The sequence below is a fragment of the Squalius cephalus genome, assembly GCF_949319135.1.
Source record: "Squalius cephalus genome assembly, chromosome: 5".
Classification (NCBI taxonomy): Eukaryota; Metazoa; Chordata; class Actinopteri; order Cypriniformes; family Leuciscidae; genus Squalius; species Squalius cephalus.
In genome coordinates, this window is record NC_137126.1 from 46,199,030 (window position 1) to 46,226,714 (window position 27,685).

At 36.9% G+C, this 27,685-nt stretch overlaps 1 protein-coding gene across 2 annotated transcripts; it reads right to left on the reverse strand.

The window, feature by feature from the left end:
* Positions 1–2,331: 2,331 nt before the first annotated feature.
* On the reverse strand, positions 2,332–27,213 carry stpg2 (sperm-tail PG-rich repeat containing 2). 2 transcript variants are annotated; one of them, XM_079872484.1, is made up of 14 exons: positions 27,006–27,213; positions 25,741–25,850; positions 25,514–25,663; positions 23,395–23,559; positions 21,813–21,928; positions 20,539–20,650; positions 19,198–19,299; positions 18,241–18,400; positions 14,071–14,234; positions 12,400–12,492; positions 5,757–5,925; positions 4,734–4,849; positions 3,707–3,853; positions 2,332–2,451 (listed from the first exon to the last, which is right to left on the reverse strand). In XM_079872484.1, the coding sequence occupies exons 1-13, from the start codon at positions 27,109–27,111 to the stop codon at positions 3,719–3,721; spliced, it is 1,698 nt and encodes a 565-aa protein (XP_079728610.1). In that variant the 5' UTR covers positions 27,112–27,213; the 3' UTR covers positions 2,332–2,451; positions 3,707–3,718. The 2 variants fall into 2 exon arrangements, with proteins under 2 accessions (XP_079728610.1, XP_079728611.1); XM_079872485.1 differs by lacking the exon at positions 12,400–12,492.
* Positions 27,214–27,685: the final 472 nt, after the last annotated feature.

Genomic DNA, 27,685 nt, shown 5'->3' on the forward strand with positions numbered 1-27,685 from the left:
GTTTTCTATAAGTCCACCGAGAACAAACTATCACATATTCTCCCACTCATAATCATTAACATATGCTTTCAGAGAGCCGGAATTGAGTTCACTGCAGTAAAAGTCACATTGAACCAGACTTACTATTTTTAGGTTGCCATGGTTTGGGGTTATTGTAAATCATTTAGGCTGCATCCCAAATCGCATACAGGTACTTCCCTACTATATATAGTATGCGAAAAACAGTATGTGACAAAAGTAGTATGTCAGAGTTCACAGTACTCATTAAAGAGTAGGTAAGAGTCCTCAGATGACCTTCTACTTCTGGCGAGATTCTGAAGTGTGTATATGATGGGCACTTTACTATCCCATGAGGCCACGGGAGAGGATTTGTGAATGGCAGTGAAGTGACGTAACTGGTCACATGATAATGACAGCATGGTGAATGCAGCACGTCCAGATCACATTCATACTACACACTCATACGATATAAAACATCCTTTTTCAGCAGTCGTGAATTACTCCTGCAAATACCTACTCAAGAGAATGTGATTAAGGTGGGTTTTCATATCAGAATGTGAGGCTGCAGTTAATTGTGGCAGATCTATCTTAATTATATACTATTATTAGATTACTGTCGAACTGCATTAAAATGACTGTGTTGTTAATAATTAGCAAAGTGCTGCATCGCCTACAACAACACTAAAAACAGTGGCTAAATAGCTATTTAGCTATACAGTGCAACAGTGCCCGCCCACTTTTTTTTTCTGTGGTGAAAAAAGTATTTTTTCCATTAATTTTTCCCATAAGGATTTAAAAAAAGTCTTTGTTAAAGAGTTATAAGCCATGAACCAATCCAACCAGGTACGAGGTGACCCACAACATTACAAATTTTGATTCGAAGCAAACAATATTTTAAAATCAGACGAAGAAACGTGCAAGAATGGGAAACGAATTTCATCTAGTGGAAACTTTTGGTACTGCGCCCAAACAAAATCTTACTGAAAGCTCATTTTTTGAGATCTCAATCTCAAATCTGGAACACAGCTTGTTTAGATTTATGGCTTCGATTTCCCCACATTTTTAGAATAAAAAGTTTGTTTTGCAAAAAAAAAATTATATTAGTATGTTAAATAGTATTTTTGTAAATTTTTCATGACAATAAATGTAAAATTGTTTTTTGTTTAGTTTTTTACTTTTTTATGTTCACTTTTTACATTTTTTTCACTTCAGCGATAATTTGCCATGTATCGTGTTTAAAAAAGAGAGACCAAACTTAAGTCTGTGCTCCAAAGCATTCAAGATTAATGACAGTTTAAATTCTATGCTCAAAATGTGAATAAATAGATTATAACTACTGCATAAATATAATTTAGTACCATAAAATCCGCTAAAAAGGTGATTTAAGTGACTTTGAACGTGTCATGGTTGTTGGTGCCAGTCTGGCTGGTCTGAGTATTTCAGAAACTGCTGATCTACTGGGATTTTCACACACAACCATCTCTAGGGTTTACAGAGAATGATCTGAAAAAGAGAAATATCCAGTGAGCGTCAGTTCTATGGGTTAAAATGTCTTGTTGACGTCAGAGAACGACCAGACTGATTCAGCTGATAGAAAGACATTAAAGGATTCAAAGTTTTAATTAAAATCAGTTCCTCTATGGAGAAAATGAATGAGATTTACCCAACCGCTGGTTAACACTATCCAATAGCCCACAGCCTAGGTGATGTTAACCTAAAAAAAAATTCACGATTACATAAAAAATCGAAACAGCCTTTTGTTCTCTGGAGTAACGTGCACAGATGAATCGTAAGACCAGGAATGTGCATTAAGAAAGTAAACGGGTTAAACTTGGATTTCACATTGACTTTAAAACGCACTAACATCCGTAAACTCCACGAGACAAACACACACGCGTGGCGAGAGAGCCGCCACAGTGATTTATCTGATTCAATTAGCTTGCAAATGTAAAACAAGTCAGTTCAATAAAGAGCTAAAACCTCTCTTTCTTCCGTCCGCTCTCCTCTTCGACGTCTCTCGCTCTTCCTCCCTCGACCTCCCTCTCTCTGCTGAATAATGAGAGTGTGTAAATGCTTAATTAGATTAAAAGGGTGTGTATAACGATATCAAGATGTTGTGTGTGTGTGTGTGTGTGTGTGTGTGTGTACGATCTCTCTACAAATCTCTCTACATTAGCGTTGTGTTATTGTGGGCAGGGCTGAGAATTTATGATGCACAAAAACCCTGAAACATCAAACCCATTAAAGAATCCTGATTTATTCTCTGTGAGCAATGAGGGAAATATATCACCCATAAAGAGTGTGTGTGTGTGTGTGTGTGTGTGTGTGTGTGTGTGTGTGTGTGTGTGTGTGTGTGTGTGTGTGTGTGTGTGTGTGTGAGAGACAGGAACTCCTGGGAAGCATGTGTTTAATAGGAGAGGCTTAGCCGAGGTCTTTTTGAAAGTGTATGACCTGAAAAAGAAATTAGAATACAGAAGGAAACCGTAAGACATGATACAGAAGAACAAAATATTAAAATTGCATGCAAGGAAGACTGATCCAAACTTCCTAAAAATATTTTTTTAGTAATATTACCTTGTACTTTTAATTTATTTTACTGTGCCAATGCTGTGTGTACAATGAGATTGTATAAACACTTTGTCAAATGTACAGTTTTGCTATGGCAAAAAAAAGCATATTAAAGACAGACTTTTGGAATTGTTCTAATTAAGAGACTTCTAAATTACTTTCATTTTTGTTCAAATCTTAAATAGTTCACTGTAATCTGTTATTTATATGTTAATTATATTATTTTATTTTGTGCTAAAATGTAATGACTTCATTATGTAGGGCTTAATTTGAAACAATTTTCACTCAGAAATTGCTAATAAAGTAATTGCAAAGAAATGCCAAGTAACTCATTAAATGAAATGTGACATTTAGAAAGACTGAAATAGTATTTTCTTGTAAAACACACTCCAATAATCTTTGTTTTATGCACAAATTCGAAAAATACTTGTTTTAGTGTACACATCAATAGGACAGAAAAGACAAAAACACAAATGAGATCTCTTTTATATCTCTATACATCAATAAGTAATACATCATTTATGTAATTGCTAATTAAAGTCAAAGTCTGTGATCAACATTCATCAAATTCTCCCAAAAGCAAATGATTTGGGCTTCCATCCACATTCAGTTTATGGTTTTACTCGTACACTTTATGTCAATGATCTCCTCCTTAGCAAAAAATGAACAATCTCTGAGCAACGAACATATTTTCAGGTGAGCTAATGCTTTTGCATTACAAAAAAGTATGTCAAACCAATAAAGCATGCTAAAAAAGCCAGATCTCGTGTTATCCGTCATGCAGTGAGCAGACCGAGCAATGCCGTTAATGAATGAATCATCTCATTAGTGTGTGTAAATCAGAAAATACATTGAATGTTTTATTTGAGCATCTTTGGTTTTAAGAGATCAATCAGCCATTCAGAGGGAATATAATATCAGAGCTCATGCTGATCCTATGGTGTATCTGTGTGTGTGTGTGTGTGTGTGTGTGTGCGTGTGTGTAACAGAGCGGTTCGTTTTAATAAGACAGACAGCAGAGAGTCGTCTTTTCTCTTTCCCGAGTAGAGTAGACCTCTGAAAACCTCAAGAATGGCTTTATTACTGAAAATAAACCTCCATAATAAGTGTGAAATATATAGTGTGAGGGGTCACTGACCTTTGACCTGAGTTAGGCACTGCTGTGGGCAGGGGGTTTTCTCAAAGACTTGCGTGAAGATAAAGACTTCGTGCTGGACACCAAAGGATCATGGAGCGTCACATTAAAGGTGCCTTTCAGAACGGTGTCCATGATGACTGGACTCAACTACAACACACACACACACACACACACACACACACACACACACACACACACACACACACACACACACACACACACACACACACACACACACACACACACACACACACACACACACACACAAACACACACACACACACACACACCATAGTGAATTGGTGTACTAGAGTTATTTATTTAAAACTAAATACTATATTATACAGTATATATACACAGTTATTATATTCTTCATGGCACAGATTCATCAAGGTTCTGGAAACATTCCTCAGAGATTTTGGTCCATATTGTCATGACAGCATCACACAGTTACTGCAGATTTGTCGGATCTGAATATCCATGATGTGAATCTCTCGTTCCTCCACATCCCAAATCTGCTCTACTGGACTGAGATCTGGTGACTGGAGTCGTTTGAGTTTAGTGACTCTTCTGACTGTATCTCGGTTGTAATGAATGTTTATTTGAGTTACTGTTGTCTTTCTATCAGCTGAATCAGTCTGGTCGTTCTCTGACCTCTGACATCAACAAGACATTTTCACCCACAGAGCTGATGCTCACTGGAGCATATTTCTCTTTTTCTGATCATTCTCTGTAAACCCTAGAGATGATTGTGTGTGAAAATCCCAGTAGATCAGCAGTTTCTGAAATACTCAGACCAGCCCGTCTGGCACAAACAACCATGACACGTTCAAAGTCACTAAAATCACCTTTCTTCCCTATTCTGATGCTCAGTTTGAACTCAAGAAGATCGTCTTGACCATGTCGGAGTTGCTGCCATGTGATTGGCTGGTTAGACATTTGTGCTGTGTTATAAATATATACTATATAAACACACATATACATGCTTCATATATAGACACTTCTAATAAATATATGAGGTACATACCTCATATGCTGTGGGTCCAGGTGTCATGTCTTTAGGGCTTTTAAAGCGATCTTCTTTTGAGACCATCAGCGCAAGTTGAGGGTCAGACTTAACATCTGGACTATAATGAGCAGGACCTACAAAACCACAAATAACACGTAGTTTAGCTGGAACACTTGAACATAACTCCCCAAAAACACTGTTTACATGGAGCAAATTCTAGCGTTATGTTGATAAAGCAAGTTCCCAGGCCTACACCATTAGTCCCAAATTAAGGATGCTTTAAATAACTTTTAAAGAAATGTTAAATTATAATGCAACAACAAAATACAAGCTTTGCATTTCTGCTTTTAAACAAATTTAAAAAATAAATAAAAATAAATGTGACAACCTGCCTCTAAAAAGTCATAAATTTCACATCAGAATACGTTACAGTATATATATGTATAAATACCTATATATTTTTTTGTGTTACTGATAGTATATATATATATATATAGTAATTCATACTATGCATTACTGATATTTAAATTTATTGTTGTCACTTTATTATAATTGTACAGTTACAGTGTCCTTAATACGTTACATGTACTTACCATTGTAATAACAGTCAATTATGCATAATTACATGCAACTAACCCTCAACCAAATCCTAATCCTACCCTAACCCTATAGTAAGTACATGTAGTTAATTAATATTACTCAGTACTTAAATATATAATTACACTGTAACAATGACACCTTAAAATAAAGTGTAACCTGAAACCATTTCCAAATGTACAGTTTTGTTATGCCAATAAAGCTCATTAAAACTGAAACTGAAAGACAGAACTAGATCTACAGTTTATTTATGTGATACTTCATATTAATGAATAATTAAGAGACTTCCTGATTACTAATGCCGCTTCCTACTCTCGAATGTTTAGCCACATGGACTTCCAATATACACTGTCTTGTTTATTTGTACAAACTGAAGGAGTAATGGACAGTAATCGACAGCAGGCCTCAAATGCTGTTCATAGAGATCAAGTAAGCGTAAGTCACCTGGTATTTCAGGGTCGTATTGTAGGAAGGAAGGATCTCTGGCGGCGGCAGATAGGAAACAGCTCTGTCGCTTGCGTGCTTTCTCACTCCGTGGCTTGCTGTAGCGATGGAGACTGTGAGTCTTCTCGAAAGATTCGCTCACGTTATACGAGCCTGGCGGAGGAGTATCCTGCCAAGAGCAATCTAATATCTAACCACAGCATCATAAACATCATCTGCACAATGGATTTACAGCAGGTACAAATGAGCCAGGGGGTCGTATGTGTGTGTGCGAGCTGGAGGAGCATTATTGCAAAGTATTATTGTGGGTTTTTTATTCAATTCAATTATTTTAGTTGTGTTAACCACTAACATGCTAAATTAAGCTGTACTCTCAGAAAATAAAGTACATACTTGTACCTTTAGGTGTACAATGGCTTGTCACTGGGGCTGTACCCTCAAGGGTACAATATTGTACCTTAACCTTTAACCTAGTACCTAGTCCAATAATAAGCCCTATGGGGTACGTTAGTGTAGATTGTACCTTGGGGGACGGAAATGGACTCCTACTGTACCCCTATTTCTGACAGATCATTCTAGTTATTTAGACATTTGTATATGTAACACTTGCATATTGTAATACTAACCAGCTATATGTGCAATTGCACATCTGTAAGCTGGACAGATGCAGAGAGAGAGAGAAAGAGTGAGAGAGAGAAACATCTAGATGATAAATCTCACCAAACCTGTCAAGAACAAGACTATTTTTGGGAAGATGTTTTGTATTTTGACATTATTGTCATGACAATTAAACACAAAGTTCCAAATTTCCATTCATCTCTAGTGAAAAAAAACAAAACCGGTAACACTTTATTTTACAGTGTCCTTGTTACATATGTTACATGTACTTACCATAGTAATAACAGTAAATTATGCATAATTACATGCAACTAACCCTCAACCAAATCCTAATCGTACCCTAACCCTATAGTAAGTACATGTAGTTAATTAATATTACTCAGTACTTAAATATATAATTACACTGTAACAATTTAACACCTTAAAATAAAGAGTAACCAAAAAAACTATACCAAAATATATTTAAAATACATGTATACTATAAAAACAAGTATACTACAAATCCTTTAACATATTTACTGACATATCAGTTGAGACTTACTGATATAACTATTATAATTAAACTTTATTTGGAGTACTTTATTGCATAATGCACATTTCTTAATATTAAGCCTAAAATTTGTTTTAATATCAGAGTAAGGATAGTATAATCAGATAATATCAGTCTTTAAATGCAAGATATTCAAAGTGTATCTAAAGTATACTTGCAATAATTCCATTTTAGCACAATCAAATATACTTCAGTATATCTTTAATTGGACTTCAGCACTATTTCTGGAAAACTAAAGTACATTAAGTACAAAATTAGTTTAAGTATATCAATTTAGTAGACCATAAGTACAATTGAAGGGTATTTATATTAAGTGCATAAATATGTAAATGTATTTGTAGTGTACTTAGCATAAAATAAATGCATTTCAAATATATTTTGGTATATTTATTTTTCACTAGGACTGTCATGCAGAAAAAAGATACATTATTTACATTCTACATTTGAATTCAATACAGTGAAAAAACAGTCCATTACCCTGTTGCAAATCTTTTCAGTTTCATTTTGCTTTTTAAAGTCATTCCTTCAACTATTAAAAATTATTATAAATAAAACGAAACAACAGTTAAAAATCATGAAGAATAAAAAAATAAAAAATAAATAAAAAACAGATGCATCAAGGTAATTTAATGAAAATGTCATGAAAATAATGCCATAATGCAAAACATCATAATGGTGCTAAAATGAAGCTTCATTTTTGTCACGTGACATAAAGGGCCCTATTTTAACGATCCAAGCGTGTGGTCTAAAGCGCAGGGCGCAACTGCACTTAGAGCGTGTCCGGATCCACTTTTGCTAGTTTAATGACGGGTAAAATGGTCAGCGCACCCAGCGCATGGTCTAAAAGGGTTGTCCCTATTCTCATAATGAGTAATGGGTGTGTTTTGGGTGTAACGTGAAATAAACCAACCAGAGTCTCATCTCCCATTCCCTTTAAAAGCCAGTTGCGCTCGCTCCATGGCGGATTCGCTCGTTACATGACGGAATTTGCAAGCGGAAAGACTGAACGCGTCTCCAGAGAGCAAACGGATCTGCTCGTGCGCGAGGTTAAAGCGTGACCATCTACGGGGCAAGCCGGATTCCACCATACCTTAAGGCCTGTTCACACCGGGACGAATTTCGCGTGCGATATTCGCCGACGTTTAACGCCTCGTGACTAAACAAAGGGCGCCAATGTGAGTGTGCACACCGACGCGAAAAACGCCACGCGTAAAAGCGTCATTTTTAAAAAAAACGCCTCGGGTTCGTTTTTTGGGTTTGACGAGCCGCGTCAAAAACTATCCAACCAATGGGATTGGCGCTTTTGCTCACGTGTCTGGAGCTTCTGAAGTTACAGTAAAACACAACTTGGGGGCGCTCAAACACAAAACGGTCTTGCCGAGCACACATACGTAACGGCGAAGAAGATATACGCCAAGTAGCGTCTACACTGCCGGGAAGAAATGAGACGAGGAAGATGCAAGGCAAGATGATTGTAGAGCTGCTGGTCTCGTTGGTGTCGGAACATAAAGAACTATATGACAAACGCGACAGTGACTACAAAAATCTTGATAAAAGAGAACTGTTATGGAGTGGTATTGCACCTTGTGTACCGGGGTATTTCTGTTTTACATTAAGCGCCATCTAATGTCAGGGAATGAATTTGCATGTTCACTCGGCTCATCGTCAGCGTAAATCGCTTGGGTGTGAACACAAAAAACGCGTTGAAAAACGCTGGCGAATAACGCGCGCCGATATTCGTCCCGGTGTGTAGGGTGCTTTAATGAACACAATATGAATCTTTTACATTTTTTAATACTTTTATTTTTAATATTTGTTATGTTTGTGTAATAAGCAGAGTGTATGCGCATTGTGACCTGCCTATAGGCTCATATTACTGACGCGCTCTTTAAATAACGAAAAAAATATTGCGCTATTTTCAGACCAGGTTTCAGTTGGTCAATGGCTCAGTCTATTTCTGTTGCCTCAAAATAGCAACGCGCCAACAATGCGCTAGAACACACCTCGTTTTCAGACTAGCACCCCATGGGCGCACAAATGGGTGCAAATGCATTTGCTATTTAAACAATGTGGCGCAGACGTGAAAATGATAACTGCGTCGGGCTGAAACTAGCAAAACACACTTGCGTCGCGTTTGGCACTTCATTGCACCTGGTGTATGATAGGGCCCAAAATGTTTTCTTTCTTTCTTTTGATTTTGGGTTGAAATGAGATTTGGTGAGACTCCTGCAGACGGCTGTGTGTATTGTGAGCAGACACGTGTCCAATAACGGAGCGGAGCAGACGTGAGGCGAGGTGCTGAGCTCATAATAATATATTTGCAGCATCTGCATCAGAGCGTCTGACTCAAACACTCTCTATGATACACACTCCAAACATACGGACACTTCTGCGTTCTCATATCTTGCATAGTATAATTACTGATTTTAGATATGGACAGGATTTAATCTAAACTCTCCATGGAGCCAAACAAATATCAGGGCTTTCCCATTGAATTCAAGCTTATACAAATACACACACACACACAAATCTAAACTTCCAGAACAGGCTGTGTTTGACTCTGAATAATAAGCTGACACATCAATCCCTGTCATTAAACATCATGGAGCTGAAAACGCCCTGAGACTTTGCTCTTTCACAGCTCAAAACAAGTTTCATTTAAACATAGAGAGGCTAGCAATAGCAAGCTAGTTTTGAAAGCATGAGATCCCACTCTCCCTTCAGAGCGTCTCCAAAACACATGAACGCACACAGCAGAGTCTGCAAAGCGTCATGAGAGATCAGGGTAAATTACCTCATGTCTCAAAGCTCATAACATCACAATAATAATGAACGTAAACATGTTTTAATATTTAGACCACTTCTATTATTGATTGCTCTCGGGAAGTTAAGAGAGTTTCAACCAGTATAACAAAAACAGTTTATAAAAGAAATTGCCTACCTCCTAAAAACAGACATATGTGACCCTGGACCACAAAACCAGTCACATGGGTCATTTTTTGGAAATTGAGATTTATACATCATCTGAAAGCTGAATAAATAAGCTTTCCATTGATGTATGGTTTGTTATGATAGGACAATATTTGGCCGAGATACAACTATTTGAAAAACTGGAATCTGAGGGTGCAAAAAAATCGAAACATTGAGAAAATCTCCTTTAAAGTTGTTCATTTATGTTGGCGATTGTGCTGCATTCACTCACAAAAATAAATGTTTTATATATTTACGGTAGGAAATTTACAAAATATCTTCATGGAACATGATCTTTACTTAATATCCTAATGATTTTTGGCATAAAAGAAAAATGGATAATTTTGACCCATATAATGTATTGTTGGCTATTGCCACAAATATACCCGTGCGACTTGAGACTGGTTTTGTGATCCAGGTTCACATATGAGTCAATAGTTGACATTTAATATTTCGATTTTAGATGTTCTACTTACTATAAGTAACTTTACAACAACACGTCAACTAACTATCACAAGCTAAAGTGGACTATCGAAATAAAAGTGTAATTGAGTGTAGAGCTAAACAAAATGTGGAGCAGCTTAGATAATTTGTTCTGAGAGATTTTATTATCTTGGTAAATCTGAGCACAGCATGAGCCGTGTTTCCACTGTCGGCCCAAAAGCAAGCGTGCCAGTGCATGCTAGGGGCCAGTCGTGCTTCCACTGTCACTTCCGAGGCTTGATCAAGCCTCATCGGGGCTTCCCTGGGGTCAACGGCCAGGGGTTTTGCCCAACACCTTGGTCCAAAGCGGGCCAACTGGGGCTTGAGGAGTGCATACCTGCTGTCAACATTGGGATTTGAAAATAAGGGAAATTTTAAGGGAAAATACGGGGTGGGGTGGGGGGGGGGGGGGGGGGGGGGGTTGGGGGTGGAATAGGCTGAGAATCTTTAGCTGATTCTAAAGATTTTATTGGTCATATGAATCACAGTACTGACTGCCTACACCAAACACTGATCCCTAAACCTACCCGTCATTGTAACCTTAACCAATGAAATTAGCTGCAGGGCGGGATTTCCGCTTAACTGGTTTGCGGCCAGTGGGATTATTTTTTTATAGAAAGATTAAAAATACGGGAAAATATTTAAACGGGATGATAGAGGGATAGCAAGGTAAAATACGGGAGAATCCCGGGAAAAACGGGAGGGTTGACAGGTATGGGAGTGGTCATGAACAAAGGCAGAGTTTACAACACTGCTGCTTATTTCCCATGTTATTATATCAGGCGACCAGCTGACTTCAACATTTATAGTCATTTAAATCAAGCTTTTAATGTTTTTTATATGTCTATGCGGTGTTTTTAATATGCTTTAAGACAAATCATGAGCAAATTCATAAGTCGACACCATTGCTGAGTATTTTCTCCTTAAAACTGCAGTGAACCAAAGACAGTCTCAAAAACACGCTTTGAAATCGCTGGTGTTTCTGACGTCACAAACTACCTTGTAACCAATCAGATCAACGTGTGATCGTCAACGAGTGGATCTCTGAGCTGGTGTGAGTGAGTGGAGGAGGGGCTCATTTGCATATTCATAACACCACGTTTCATGTTTATTTGTCTCTTCCCTGTGCCTTTGTTGATACCGGACTAATGCATCCGCATATGTTAAAAACATGCACTCTGGTTAACTCGTATCTCATGTTTTCTGTCTGTGAGCTCCCTCTGTTGCTGTGGCTGAAAGGATAACAGTATAGTATGATAGTATGATATTTGACCAATATTTTTCTAAATGTGTAAGCCTTTGGACTTAAAAACCTTAATGGAGTTGTTTTGTGCATTCCTGTGATCGCAAATAATTGGAAAGCAGGTGCGACTGAATAGGTATGTGCTCTCTTTTGATTTGAACTGGTAAATATCAGTTTGATTCAGCATGATTGATGTGCACTCTTGACACAAATTAATAAATTATTTTCACTGTTACATTTTTTATTGTAAAACATTGATCAAAAATGGATGCTGGAATCTTAAGACTTTAATTAAAGACCAAACGTTTGCTTCTGTCATGCTCATTTTGCGATCTAGCTAGTTTTCAGTCAGCTGGTGAAACGGTGGGGTTGTGTTATGTCGTTCTATGGAGGCGTGTTAAGAACGGATTTTAGGGTTTTAGTTGGAAACGCAACTTGATTTCGGCCTCGGTGCTTGAGGTCCGAGGCTATAGTCCCAGCCCGGCACGCTGTTAGCCCTGGCTCACACCAGCCAGACAGTGGAAAAGCGGCTAATGAGATCTCTTCTGATATGTTAGAGGGGATTCATGTGAAATAACTGGGGTTTTATTCTTAGGAGAAACATCTGAGAAGCATGAGACTTAGTGAAAGTCCTATTAAAATAGTTGTAAAATCTTCTCTCCATTTCATGTCACTGCTATCCAGGAAAAACACTTTATATATTAAAGAGATCTCACTTGTGATTTATCTTCGCAGTGGCAGTCTAAAGATTAAAATTCAGTGTTGTGTGTGTGTCTTACTTTGGCGAACAGTGAACCCACAAGTCTGTTAGTGGCAGATTTAAAAGCAGCTGTACTCTGTTTCTTATATAACGCTTCATTTGTCGGCTCCACCTGCAGCAAACACAAAAGAAAGACAATTTATTGCAGTCAAATATTGACGTAATACTGTAATGACAGATTCATATTAATGAAATTCAAATAATTACTCAAATTTGAGCCTGTTTTTCTTATAATTAGACGCACAAGGACTCACTAGGTTTTCATATGTTTATAATACCTGCATGAAAGCTGCTGATCACGGTCTACTTATATTGTATGAAAAAAGCAGGATAGAAATAGTCCAAAACATCTCCTCCACAGAAGAAAATGAATTAAATTAGTTTAGAACAACATGAAGGTGAATAAATGATGACAGATCTTTCGCTTTTGGGTGAACTATTTCTTTTAATTATGTGCTGGTGTATTTTAGCAGCTCCGAGGTGCCTGTGTGATCTCTGTTGACAGAAAAAAATCTCCTCTCTGGTTCAACTTATAATGAAAAATCATAATCTCCACTGTCCTGACGCCAGAGATAAGATGCGCCAGGTCCTCATCTCAGACTGCAGGTTATGTTCAGAATGAAATACTACCTTTTTACACAATACGTACTGTATACAGCATTCTGTTTTTATAAAATGTCACTAAATTGAAACAAAACTGAAGTGGTTATTTTGCCTGTGTAGTCCAATGTTGTGTAAAAATGCCTTTTGACACCATATACAATGAATCAAGAGGGAGATTTGTGGTTGTTGTTACATTAGCAATTGTAATCAAGTGCATTGCATTGTGGGATAAAGTATCCCCCACAGTGTGCTCTGTTTGCCTAGTGCACATTTTGGCATCTGTGTGTGCATACTGCACTTAATGTACATTACTGTTCAAAAGTTTGGGGTCAGTAAGATTGTTTTTAAAGAAATTAATACTTTTATTATGCATGGATGCATCAAATTGATCAAAAGTGACAGAAAATACATTTATAATCTTAAAAAAGATTTCTATTTCTAGTGAATGCTGATCTTTTGAACCTTTTTATTCATCAAAGAAAATGTGTCATGGTTCCCACAAAAGTCAATGTCCCAAGTTTCCTGTGAAATACTTCACAGGGAGGGAGGGATTTGCCGGCCACAATACATAGTGTTATAAAATTGAATATGTTACTCTTACAAATATGTACCATGGTAACCACAGTGTAAGTGTGTATGCTTTTGTCCATTTTATCATCCACAAGGGAAAAGTCTCATCACTTAAAAAAAGTAAAAGCACACTTCTCAATAAGCCAACAAGCAAATCAAGGTTGCATTCACGTCTGTAGCATGAATGATTGATTCTTCATTCAAATCCCTCACCCTGAGAATAAGCAACAGTAATTAATAGTGATGTTTGCCATGGAATACAGAAACTGCGGTATTTTGGCAGAAACAACGGTTTTCATGGTAAAATTTGAAAGGATAGGCTCTAGTATGTAGACTCCAGGCAAAACTGACATTTAGTGAATGCTGAGAAATATTTAGTTCAAGGGGATTTATGAAAGATTTATTCGATTCGTTGGATGAAGCCCCCTGAAAAGTCTGAATAAGCTCCCAAGGGCGCTGGCAGATTAGTGCACAATAGACAATGAGTGCACACTTTCTGGGTTGAAGAACTGCTCACCTTGTACTGAGCCGGCCCCGGGGTGCTCATCTTCTCTTTGCTGGGGAGGAAAGGGCGGCGTGGTGCAACAGAGCCAAAGGCGCCCTTCCTTCTGCTCTTCAGACAGGCTTTCTTCAAACTCTCCTGAGCCAGGCCATAATCAAACACGTTATAGGCACCGGGACCTAGAAAAAATACAGCACGTCCTGATCTTGCCCGAGTTAGACGAGTTCCTGGGTCAACATATTATGTTGTCCGGTCTGAAAATGTAGTCCTAACCCTAAACCGGCGAATAACACTGGTGTAGAAGCACTGAATCCTGGTTGTAAGCCTAAACTTGACATAAACTCTAAACTTGTCCCTCAAATCTGATTGGTTGATTGGAATGTTGTTCCAGGATCAATAAAGATGTCGACTTTATTCAGCAAATCAGCAAATACATGCACGAGTAAGACATTTAGTTACTATTGGAGTTCTACTAACTAGGTTCGTTTAATATTGATGGTTGTGGCTTTGCCTAATTTACATACACTACCGTTCAAACGTTTGGGGTTGGTAAGATTTTTTACTGTTTTTGAGAGACGTCTCTTCTGCTCACCACGGCTGCATCTACTTGATCAAAAATACAGTAAAAACTGTAATATTGTGAAATATTATTACAATTTAAAATAACTGTTTTCTATTTGAATATGTGTTCAAATGTAATTTATTCCTGTGATCAAAGCTGGATTTTCAGCATCATTACTCCAGTCTTCAGTGTCACATGATCCTTCAGAAATTATAATATGCTAATTTGCTGCTCAAGAAACATTTCTGATTATCAATTTTAAAATATTTTAATAAGTTCAAAAGAAAACAATTTATTTGAAATAGAAATATTTTGTAACATTATGAATACTGTCACTTTTGATAAATTTAATGCATCCTTGCTGAAAAAAAATATTAATTTGTTTTTTAAAAATCTTATTGATTGAATGGTAGTGTACTTACTTTCACGATTATTCTTAGTTTCACCCTTGTGGACTCTTAGTATGTTTATCTACAGTAACCGGTCTCCTTTGTTCTCAGTTTCCCGCCACTTGTTTGTCTCCTAGGTTACTCATTGCATTGTAGTTTGTTTCTATGGTTACTCATAAATTCCCTAATTTGTATCACCTGTGCTAATCCAATCATCTTTGTTTTATATGTGTATATATATATATATATATATATATATATATATATATATATATATATATATATATATATATATATATATATATATATGCCTGTGTTTTTGTTCTCATTGGTCGGTTCTTGTTAATGCTTATGTTCAGTTTGGTGTAGTTCTCTTTCGGTAAATAAAGTCTGTTCACTTTTATCTTAGTCTTCGCATCATACCTACACCACACACGCCAGTGTGACACTTATGCGGTCCATGTGGTTTGCTTTTGTTTATGATAACAGAAGTATAAATATACAAAAATATTTCAACCTGCTAAAATTTAAGTTAAATTGCTTGCTAAAAATAGTTGTGTTACTGATAAAGAAAACTGATTTGGCACCATCACATCGAACTGATCATGTAAATTAACTGGTTTTATTAAAGTCAAATATTATTAAATATTGCTGGAAATCAACCTAAATATATTAATATATATATAAAAAATAGATTAAATCAGGTACAAATAGCTTTTTAAGGAACAGTTGCAGTTTACCGCTTTTTACAGTGTAGTTCATTGCACTTCTGTCTCTTATTTGATAAAGTTTACATCATAATTCTGCAACTTTCCTGTTTATTATTGTGAAGCTGCTATATTTCGATTGTATAAAGTGCTATAAAAATAAATGTGACTTGACTTCGACCACTTTAAATATAATTACAGCTAGGGCTGGGCGATTTAAATCGTGATATTGTTATGCGCATGTCGTCAGTAAAGCCGGTTCCTTGATTAGTAGTAAATCGCCATCACCTGCTTTCAGATGGAGCGGAATTTACTACAAAGAGCCGTAGTTAACTGACAAGCTGAGCCATATCGCATTAAAATCACGGACGTATCGCCAGCGATAATTAATGCGATATGGCTCAGCTTGTCAGTGAACTACGGTTCTTTGTAGTAAATGCCGCTCCATCTGAAAGCAGGTGATGGCGATTTACTACTAATCAAGGAACCGGCTTTACTGACGACATGCGCATAACAATCTCACGATTTAAATCGCCCAGCCCTAATTACAGCTAAAGAAAATTTAATTGAAACTCCTCAATGAAATGTTTTCATAAAATAGCATTTTAAGACCACCTTGACACAGAATTGTACACTATCCAGGCACCTTTGGCATAACATTTTCAACGTACTATGATTTAGCATCTTGCACACTGTTAAAGCTGCACTGTGTAATTTTGTACGTTGATTCTTAGCAAAAAAACACTTTGTTCTTTCAAAATGATATGTGCTCATTAATGTGTAATTACTTCTACCAACTAATCAAGTATTCTCGTAAGCGTAGAATCTGCCATTTAGAATACATACGAGCGAGTCGCTCGAATGGTGGTAGCCATGTTGCGCCTCCATCTTGAAAATACATTAGCCTAAGAGGGACATACCTGGAAATTGAAGCTTCACCCTTCGCTTTTTTACACTCAGTGGCGCCGTGACGAATGCGAGGGGGAGATTACTCGCGACTGCCGGCAGATTTGAAATAATAAAAAATAATAATACGGCCACCGTAGAAGTTAAAACGCCCTCGGAATGGGAGGGGCTAGAAAGTAATATTCAGTTGGTAGTCATAAACAATTTCACCGCTAGATGGGAGAAAATCCTACACAGTGTAGCTTTAAGGACAGGCAGTATGCAAGATAAGACAGAATGCATCTTGAGTGTCTTAAAGGGGACATATCATGCTAAATCCACTTTTTTAGCCCTTAAATGCATTTTGTTGTATATTTGGAGTGTTTAGAAGTACAGAAAAGTTGAAATTATTCTCTTCAGGTGCTTCGTTGATATCTTTATATTCTGTTTTGGCCTTATTTTTCAACCTGTTCCGATTTTTCTGTTATCTATGACGTTTTGTGAACTATTACGTCTCAGTATTTGCAGCGGAACTGCCAAATAAGGACATTGACTTCCAGCCCAACACTTCGAGCAATCCGCCATTGTTATTTCTCGCTGTGATTTTGTAGTCCAAGCTAAAAGATGCAGAAGTTACGAGAGGGTAAGTTAAAATGTTCGGTTGTTGGATGTAGTAACCCACACGCTTCATTACACCGTCTAATGTAGATGAACAGCTGCGCTTGTGACAGGGCGCATGTTTAACTGAAAGAACGAGCAGAGAGAGAGAGACCCGGTCGCGCGCACGCACTCTCTCTCTCTTCGGAGCCAGGCGAAAGTGTAAACAAGACACCGTCTCCAAACTAGACGCTGTCTTGCTCTCTCTCCCTCGCACATATTAATCAAAATAAATCGACACGGTGGTAAAAGGTCGGAAGACCAAAGTTTCATGTGTAAATACAGTAACACACCATTGCAATACATCCATATGAAGACGTTGTTCTGCAGGTTCGTCGTCTTCATTTTCATCTCGCTCCGGCTCCGACTCTGGCTCGAACATGTAAGGCTGGCTGGACAAGTCTTCCGTTGAATAACGTGTGAATAAAAAGTTTCTGTGCCGCTAGATAATCGTATCTCTGCTATCAAACTACAAAAATGGCCGAACGGGGTGGAGTTGAACCGAGTGTCACCTCTGCATCCTGGAGAGGGGGCGGGGTATGAAGTGTCTCAATTGTGTTTAAAGAGACCGCACCAAAACGAGTTGCTCTCAGATGCACATCAGAAAAGGGGTAGAAAAGGGCCCTGTGGAGCTATAATAATGAGGAATTCAGACCCAAGCATTGCAGTTCCGCTTTATATAGACTACAAATGTATGATTTATATGTAAAAAGGAACGATTTAAAAGCATGATATGTCTCCTTTAAAGTGGCATAGAATCTGATTGGTTGTTTTAAGAGTGGCTTGAAATCTGATTGGCTGCTGTTGTAAAGCATTTGTTTAGCAGTATGAAATCTAGTGCTAACTTTGCCAACCTCATGTTTTTCCCTCTAGCAAGCACAGTCCAAATCTGACCTCTGACTGAACCCCACTGATACAAGACATTCTGCATTCAGAATGTGGCCCAGATTCACATCCACACAGAACAAAACACACCGGCACAAACCTGGCGTAGCTTTCGATCTGTTTTCTGGCAGGAAGCGTGCAGCTGTCAGGCCAAAAGGATTCTTCTTCACCCTTCTGTCTTTCTTCAGGATCTCCAGAGCACAGCGCGGATCTTCGTACGCTCCTACAGGGGGCGTTTCATCCTTGACCGGACTGAACCGCTGCGAGAACCAGCACAATACTGAGATCAGATGAAAATCGACACAGGGCGGCATTCACAACCCATTTTACTTCTGTGAGTCGATTACATTTTACTAAAAGATAATGAAGACTATAATGTGCTCTGATGAATTGTGCACAAGACCAGAAACATGTATTAGGCAAGTCAATAAGGTCCATTTTGATTTCATGCGACTAATCCAGGGCAGCTGTTATTAGAACTTATTACACGGCTCTCTGAAATGCTTGATTCTGATTGGTCAATGAAGTAATTTCGAGGTCAGTTATTCCCCGATAATGATCATCGTCAATTGCAACACTGTACAGTGACCGCTCTTCCTTCTCTCATGTTTCTCGTATCACACCATGGACATGCTGGTGGCATCTAATGCCTCAGTTATCGACTATAAAGGAGGACTTCAGTACTAATAGTAGGCCTACGATAATATTGTTGAAGTGTTTTGTTGCTAGAATGAAATGTAATAGATTATGAGATAATAAACAAGTATGGTTTCTTCTCAAATCAATATTTCATGTCCCTGTCATTATTTATTTGGTGAAATCTGTGAAATAATAGTGAGCTAATAAACTCAAATCCATATTTTTTATTTATGTGGAGAGTAGCCTTGTAATAAGCGGTATAATGTACACACAGCTGGATGTTATCACAAAGAAAATACTTCAAGGGTGATACAAGTCGGGGTCCTGATCACCCTGTCAGAGTGTATTTTGCGATAAAATCCAGCCGGATGTACGTTGTCCCTTATGAATGTATAAAAATAATGCAGTGTGTTGTTGCCTGAGCTTTAGACAGGAAGGCTGGGCTCAGCACAGGACCATGTGGTTTACTGGGCGTCTCAAACTGACTCTTTATGTGGTAATGCCCTGGACCTGGGACACCCTATAAATACAAACACACACAGAGATGCACACAAAAAGAAAAAGAAAGCTTATTTGCAGCACAACAGAAAATCATCCATGCAGAAATGCATCTAACCTTGAGCTCAAGTCTTGCTGCAATAGTGCCCTCTACAGGCAAGACACAACTTCTACATGTTCTACATTACACACGCCAGTGTTAAAACAGGGGTTTTCAATCTTTCAGATGCCACGGACCCCCAAATACGATCATCCTTGTGTGAGGGACCCCATCCTAACATTTAAAAAGCATCTATCTTTTAAAAACACCCAATTTATACATTATATAAATATTATAAATCAAAAAATGAGTTTCTGTTAAATTACAATAAATATTATTGATATATTATTGAAATATTATTAATAATTTATTATTTATTTAAAAAATATATATTTTATTTATATTAACCAAAATATGTTTTGTTTTTATATATATTTAATAGAATAATAACTAATATTTTTATTTTAATCACATTATTTATTTATGTTAGGCCAATTTTTTTTATTTACCAATTTATTTTAATTGTATTATTTATTGATTTTATATTTTTTAAATTAGCTTTAATTTACTTCTGAAAGGATGACAGCTCCTCCTGCAAAACATATATATATATATATATATATATATATATATATATATATATATATATATATATATATATATATATATATATCTGAGGTCAAATATTAGTTTACAATTATCAGCATTTTCACTGGACATAATTATGCAGATTTATGTTTTGATGGTCAAACATCATAGAGCATACTTTAGCATTCAAAGTCCATTTATTGAAACTAAGCTGCAAATAAACCAAGATCATTCAGAACCATGAAATAATCGTGTGTGTGGGGGGGTTTAAATATGTATAAAATAATATGTTGGTAAAATAATTGTATATATATATATATATATATAACTAATATTTGACCTCAAATATATATATGTATTGCAGGAGGAGCTGTCATTAGTATAATATACACAGTATATTTTATTTTAATCACATTATTTATTTATGTTAGGCCAATTTTTTATTTACCTATTTATTTTAATTGTATTATTTATTGATTTTATATTTTTTAAATTAGCTTTAATTTACATTTAACTTTAACTTGCAGCTTCATTGCCGTCAAATGTCTTAAAAAGAAAAAAAGTCCAGTACAAGTGATCCAAAAATAGCTACACGTATAGAACAGGGACAAAAAGATATAATGAGGTTTTAACCTTCTTCTCCTCCTGCAGAGTCACCAGCTCATGGTATCGAGGGACGACCAGCTCTGAACGGCCTTTCTGCTCTCGCGTGAGATTCACATTCTCATAGTGGACAGTGTGATCACTGGTACACACACAAACACACACAGGGATGCACAAAATCAAAGGAAACACCAAAGAGTGCTGAAGGGATGCTGTATTTCTGTAGGCCAAAACCATGAAACGAGGAATTTTAGCAGTTCCATCAGCCTGAAGTCAATGGGTTTTTTTAATGGGTTTTTGGTTAAATGCCTGGAAAAAAAGGTCTGTGGTGAACACAAGCTCAAGATTTTTTCACATTTTATTCTGACATAAAATATAATCTTGAAAAAGATGGTTGCTAACAAGAGTCTAAATGGGACATTAAGGTCCTGTTTACACCTGATGCGTTTTGTTCGATCGGATTATGAGTAGATGAGGGAGAGACAGTCCCGTTTACACCTGGTGTTTTAATCCGTCTCTTTTGTCCACTTTCAAACACTTCTGTCCTGATTTCTTTGAGGGGAGGGTCTGTGGGCGGGTAAATGTATGGGTTTATTCAGATCTTTCAAACTAATAGGCGAAATAATCTCACGCAATTTACATATGAACGTGCCCGGAGACGACAGGAAAACTTTCGTTTCTGCTCTGACAGGTATTGGTGGAAAGTGGACAAGCTCAAAACGTTTTAGACCCCGTTTACTCCTGCATTCAGCGTAAGTGATGGTGATGTTGAAGTCATGTGAACCTGGTGTAGTTTGTTTATAGCCTACGTTTAGCTTTTTACTTCTGCCGATTGTATTTAGGATTCAAAATTCAATAGAAAATTGTATTTGTGAAGATTATCATGATGGACAATATGTGTACGAATCAGTAACTTTTGTTGATCACAGAGCTTATTTTCTGCAATATTCCAAAATCCCGTAGAAAAATAGTATTCGTTTTTTGTCGAGGGAACCAGGGTGATGCTGACTTCCAGGTTGGCCTACAAAAATATGTCACCCCTGCAGCACTGACTTCTATAATTTGCAGAAAAGTCAGTCATGCAGATTAGATTTTAATAGATCAAGGAAGTGTTTTCGAGTTTTGTGTGCAGTATTCATCAGACGGTCAGCGAACAGACTGTGGGTGTGCCGTCTGAGGCTGAGACCATGTGACATTTATTCTGAAGCATCTACATATGACAAACAAGGTCCAGATGCTTCAGAATACATTTTTGAAAAACAATGCAAACGATGTTGTGTTGAGAGCAAATCAATCAAACTCACTCCTGTAGTTCATACTGTCCTGGCCCAGGTTCGTCTTCGCCCTTTACCTGCTCTCTCCGGCCTGACATCTTCCCAAACTGCACACCTTTATACTTCTGAAAGGATGACAGCTCCTCCTGCAAAACATATATATATATATATATATCTGAGGTCAAATATTAGTTTACAATTATCAGCATTTTCACTGGACATAATTATGCAGATTTATGTTTTGATGGTCAAACGTCATAGAGCATACTTTAGCATTCAAAGTCCATTTATTGAAACTAAGCTGCAAATAAACCAAGATCATTCAGAAATCAGAACCATGAAATAATCATGTGTGGGGGGGGTTTAAATATGTATAAAATAACATGTTGGTAAAATAATTGTATGTATATATATATATATATATTAGGGCTGTCAAACGATTAATCGCGATTAATCGCATCCAAAATTGTTTGTGTTTACATAATATATGTGTGTGTATGGAGTATAATTATTTTCTATATATAAATACACACACATGCATATATATTTAAGAAAAATTTGTTATTTATATTTATTACATGGCTGGGCTGAATTCCAATGTAGAATGCGGTCTGTTATTTCTTGATAACAGACCGCTGCAAAGTATAACAGACCGTTGCCATGAAAAACAGCGCGTTGCTATGGACGCGGAACGGACTATTTTCTTTGGCGGAAGCAATACAATCGTTTTAAAATCAATAAACTCCTTTTTAAATCAATATTTCGTGGCAAATGATTTATTTATTTTGTAGGTAGCCATGTAATAAGCGGGATAATGTATAGAGAGGCGGTCGTTATAGCGAATAACAAGCCCTTCAGGCTGTCAAGACCCCTCCGCTTCGCGTCATTATATTGTATATAAATATAATGTAAATCAGCCATACCACTGGCTATTAGTCATAATAAATCATAATATATATCACTATCAGCCAAATTTTCAGTATCACTGCTATGCACTGATAATAAAACCTTGATAGAGATGGTTGATGAAACTCACTGTCACGTACACTATGGTCTTGAAACAAAGCCGATGCAAGTGAAACAACATAAAATGCTAGAATATGTGTAGAATATGACCATTTTAATCTTCAAAAACAGCTAAAAATGGGTGGAAAATGCGTAATCAACTAGCAACCCCAGAGCCGAGCGAGAGAAACAGAGATGCACCATGACGGATGGCCCTGTGCTTTGATACAGGGTTCTTCCCCCTCTAGAGGAAGTTGGCAGCTCAATGGCCAATGAAAGATGATTTGATTAAAGCTGAGTCCAGCATCTGCTGCATTATTGTAAGTGAATATTGAAATATAACGTAAAGAATAATTACCCAGGGTTTTCGGTCCTGACAGTAAAATGGATGAGTGCTGCACTTTGTGACTTTTTAAAATAATGCAGCGATCATTAGTAATGGAAACAGCCTCAGCACTAATGATGCAGAGCGGAGGGGCATTAGACGGTCTTCTGTTAATGGACACATCTGACCTCACACACACACTCAAACCGCACCATTAGACCTGTATCTTTTTCATGACTGAGTGCACATCCATTTACACATGCTGCTGGGAATCTGTCTGACCGGTAAGGGGTTGTAGAAGGCCGGGCCGAGGGTCTGGTCTCTGGTGGGGGGTTTGTGTCTGTGTAGGACACCTTGAGCATCCTCTTCATATCCAAACGCCTGAGCGGGAGACGGGATGGATGGAGCATCAGGATTCAGCACCATCTTCATCACTTTATGGACGGTCTGCAAGCATCGTAAAGACATTTACTCAAAAATGCAAATCAGCATTAAAGGGTAACTCTCGCCAAAATGGAACCTAGGCTATTTTTGTTAATCTACCCGAGACAAACTTTCGTTTAAAAGCATAATTAGAATGGAAACACCACTTTTAAGTTTGACCGTATTTTCGTTTTAGGTCAAATTGCCTTTTGAATGGGAGTGCATGGGGCACTTCTATGATAGCATCAAAATCGCTATTTTTAAAACACTAAGAAGGCTCGACACAACATGAAACTGTGCTTGAAGTATCACCAGGGGCTCTACACATGAACTCCAGCATTGAGAACATTGTTTGTGTACACAGAGTTTACTAAAAAGAAAGGTTTTGTACGACTCACTTTATCAGTTAATGTTTCCGGTGGCTGGAATTTTGTCAGTCAAAAGTAGTCGATCTCCGAATGCAACGTAATGAACTGACTCCATATGAGGAAATGTCATGAACTTGTAATTTCAATGAAAAGCATGATAACTTGATAAAACATGATAACTTGATAAAAATGATAAAATTATCTGTGAATTTATATGGAAACAAGCTTTAGGAGCTTTCCGTCTTTACACTCCTCATGTTACGTTGCATTCGGATATCGACTACTTTTGACTGACAAAATTCCAGCCACCGGAAACACTAACTGATAAAGTGAGTCGTACAAAACCTTTCTTTTTAGTAAACTCTGTGTACACAAACAATGTTCTCAATGCTGGAGTTCATGTGTAGAGCCCCTGGTGATACTTCCAGCACAGTTTCATGTTGTGTCGAGCCTTCTTAGTGTTTTAAAAATAGTGATTTTGATGCTATCATAGTCGTGCCCCTAGCACTCCCATTCAAAAGGCAATTTGACCGAAAATGAAAATACGGTAAATCTTAAAAGTGTTGTTTCCATTCTAATTATGCTTTTACATGAATGTTTGACTCGGGTAGATTAACAAAAATAGCCTAGGTTCAATTTTGGTGACAGTTACCCTTAACAGATTGAGATTCATTACAACTGCAGGGGGAAAGTATGAGAAATGTTTGGATTTCCCTGGATATCTACATTAATCGCTGGTTATACTTTATTTTAAGGTGACGTAGTTACATTGTAAGTACTCATATAAGTACTGAATAATAATAATTAACTACATGTACTTACTATATAGTTAGGGTTAGGGTCAGGGTTTGGTTTAGGGTTAGTTACTGTTATTACTATAGTAAGTACATGAAGTAACGTGTAACTACGTCACCTTAAAATAAAGTGTTACCTAATTGCTCATAAAATCTCATTTGATCTTTAACTAAATCGTGTGGTTTTATCGAACACTTTGTCCAAATATTGTTGATAAATGTGCGTAATTGGTGTGAAAATGACACAATTTAAAAGATGCAATGATCCTACAAACAGGCTTCATTATCTTTATGCAAAATATTATTTGTTATTTTTCCTTAGATTTTTGGTTGAAATACGGCCAACACATTTCTTTGGAAATACTCTGTGTAATTCACCAAATTTTATTTTTTATATATTTTTAACACACACACACACACACACACACACACACACACACAAACCCTTTGGATATACCTTGATATCTGCATAAAATACTCATTAAAATATCATCTTATCTTTTTATTTTATTTTTATTATTAACACACTGTCTATATTTTGGTAAATGTGCATAAGTGGTGTTAAAATGACACAATTCAAAAGGATGCAATGATCCTACAAACAGGCTTTATTATCTTTATGCAAAATATCATTTGTTATTTTTCTTTTGATTTGGGGTTAAAATATGACCTGGACATTTCTTGTGTGAGATTCACCTTTGTATGAAATCTAAGTAAATTTGTCTTGCCATAATAACAACACTTGATATGATCTTCATAACTCATAACAATAAAACTAAATTATAGTTCATATGATAATCCAAACTAACGTCTCACCTTCAGACTCTTGTCTGGATTGGTTGTTCTGTTCTCTGAAGGGGACACATTGTTCGTAACGTTGTACGCTCCCGGCCCCGGCACATCTGACACCACGTCATCAAACCGCTTGGAACGATTCTGAAGACTGTTTCCTCCCAAAACATGATTCTGCAATATTCCAGTTATTTTGCACTTGTCACTGACATGTTAACTGATTGCACAGTGATATTAAAACCATAACATACCCTGGTAATGCCACAGTTATACTGTCCTGGTCCAGGAGAGAGGAGACCACTGCCCGTCCCCAGGAACCCAGTCTCTCTAATGGACAGCGAGAGGAAGGGGGCATACGAATCTAGAAGTATATCAACAATAACTCTTACAAATAATAATGACAATTATTATTATATTGGTATTACTACTACTATACAAATCCAATAGCCTAGTAGATTGATCACAGGTGTCTAAACTATTAAAAAAAGGTTTAAAAAATAACTAAAAAAGGTTGCACAACCTAATGCCAGAACCTTTTATTTATTCTCTAGTCTAGCTCTTTAGAAAACTCAGCTATATTCTGGCACTTTACATTAAACAATATGGAGGTCTGAAGAACCTGTGATTTAACATCAATACTATAGAAACCCAAGAAACTATACAGAGAAAACAGGCCTGGGAAAGAAGAGAGGTCTGCAAAGAACCAATGAATAACCTTTTTATGTAATATCTATACTTCTCGGTAGGGTTTAGAACTGCCTTATGAAAATGAACCATGGTTTTATTATAGTAAAAGTGTAGTAACCATATATATATATTTGTATAAACACAGTTTTACTACAAATACCATGGTTAAACTATGGGTTAGTTTAGCAAAAACATGGTTAATTTGTGGTTACCATGTTTTTATTTTATTTATGTGTAGTAAAACCATGGTCAATTTTGCATACACTTAGCCACTATGTTTAAGACTGTGTCTCAAAGGGATAGTTCACCCAAAAATGAAAATTCTGTCATCATTTACTCACCCTCAAGTTGTGCTAAACCTGTATGAGGTTTTTTTTTAACCGAAAAGAAGATATTTTGAAGAATGTCGGTAATCGAACAGTTGATTGGACCCCATTGACTTCCATAGTATTTTTTTTTTTTTTTTCTTACTATGGAAGCCAATGGGGTCCATCAACTGTTTGGTTACCCATATTCTTCAAAATATCTTATTTTGTGTTTAGCAGAAGAAAGAAAATCATACAGGTTTGGAACATCTTGAGGGTGAGTAAATGATGACATAATTTAAAATTTTGGGTGAACTATCCCTTAAGAGCTAGTTTGACCAACTAGCAGTTAACCAAAGGGTTCATTTCCATATTACTTTACCGATTCAAATCTTTTTATGTAACTGATTTTAAGAAGTTATGACCAAAATTTAGATGAGTAACTTTTAAGACTAGTCTAAGCAGTTTATGCGAACGGCCAAAGGTCTTAAAATGACTTTATTTCACGTCAAAATGAAACTTACTGTTTTTGTCGGACAGAGACCTGCTGATATTATAAGATCCTGGTCCAATTTCAGACGTGGTGCTGCTTAATGTCACATGTGTGACCCTGGGAGCTCGATCATACATGTTGATTAATTATTTATACTGTACATGAAACGTTTAATTAACTAATGTAACACACTGAGAGAGCAGTGAAGCGTCTTTCAGTCACTAGAGCGCGTCGGCGCGTTGCCTGGACGCCAATTACAAATACTCTGAAGTTCATGAATATTAATTAGGAACTGGAGACGTCAGTGACTGCGAGTCACTTAACCTGTTATGTTACCTACCTAATGTTCAGGAGTTAATCCGTCGACTGAGCACTGAAACGCAGTCTCTCTCTCTCTCTCTCTCTCTCTCTCTCTCTCTCTCTCGGAAACATTACTATTTTTTAATGTTTTTGATAGAAGTATCATATGCTCATCAAACCTGCTTTTACGGTAACATTGTAAAATATTATTACCATCAAAAATAACTATTTTCTATGTGAATATATATTAAAATGTAATTTACTTTGATCAAAGCTGAATTCTCAGCATCCTTACTCCAGTCTTCAGTGTCACATGATCATTCAAAAATCATTCTAAAATTTTAAATGGTAATAATATTTCACAATATTACTGTTTTTTGATCAATTAAATGCAGGCTTGATGAGCATAGG

Excerpts from the sequence above, each read along its gene's own strand:
- stpg2 (XM_079872484.1), bottom strand. The coding sequence starts at position 27,111 with ATGTATGATCGAGCTCCCAGGGTCACACATGTGACATTAAGCAGCACC. Across the intron at positions 4,850-5,756 it reads ATACGACCCTGAAATACCAG|GTCCTGCTCATTATAGTCCA; the intron begins GTGACTTACGCT and ends GTGGTTTTGTAG. Across the intron at positions 3,854-4,733 it reads CTGGACCCACAGCATATGAG|TTGAGTCCAGTCATCATGGA; the intron begins GTATGTACCTCA and ends TGTGTGTTGTAG.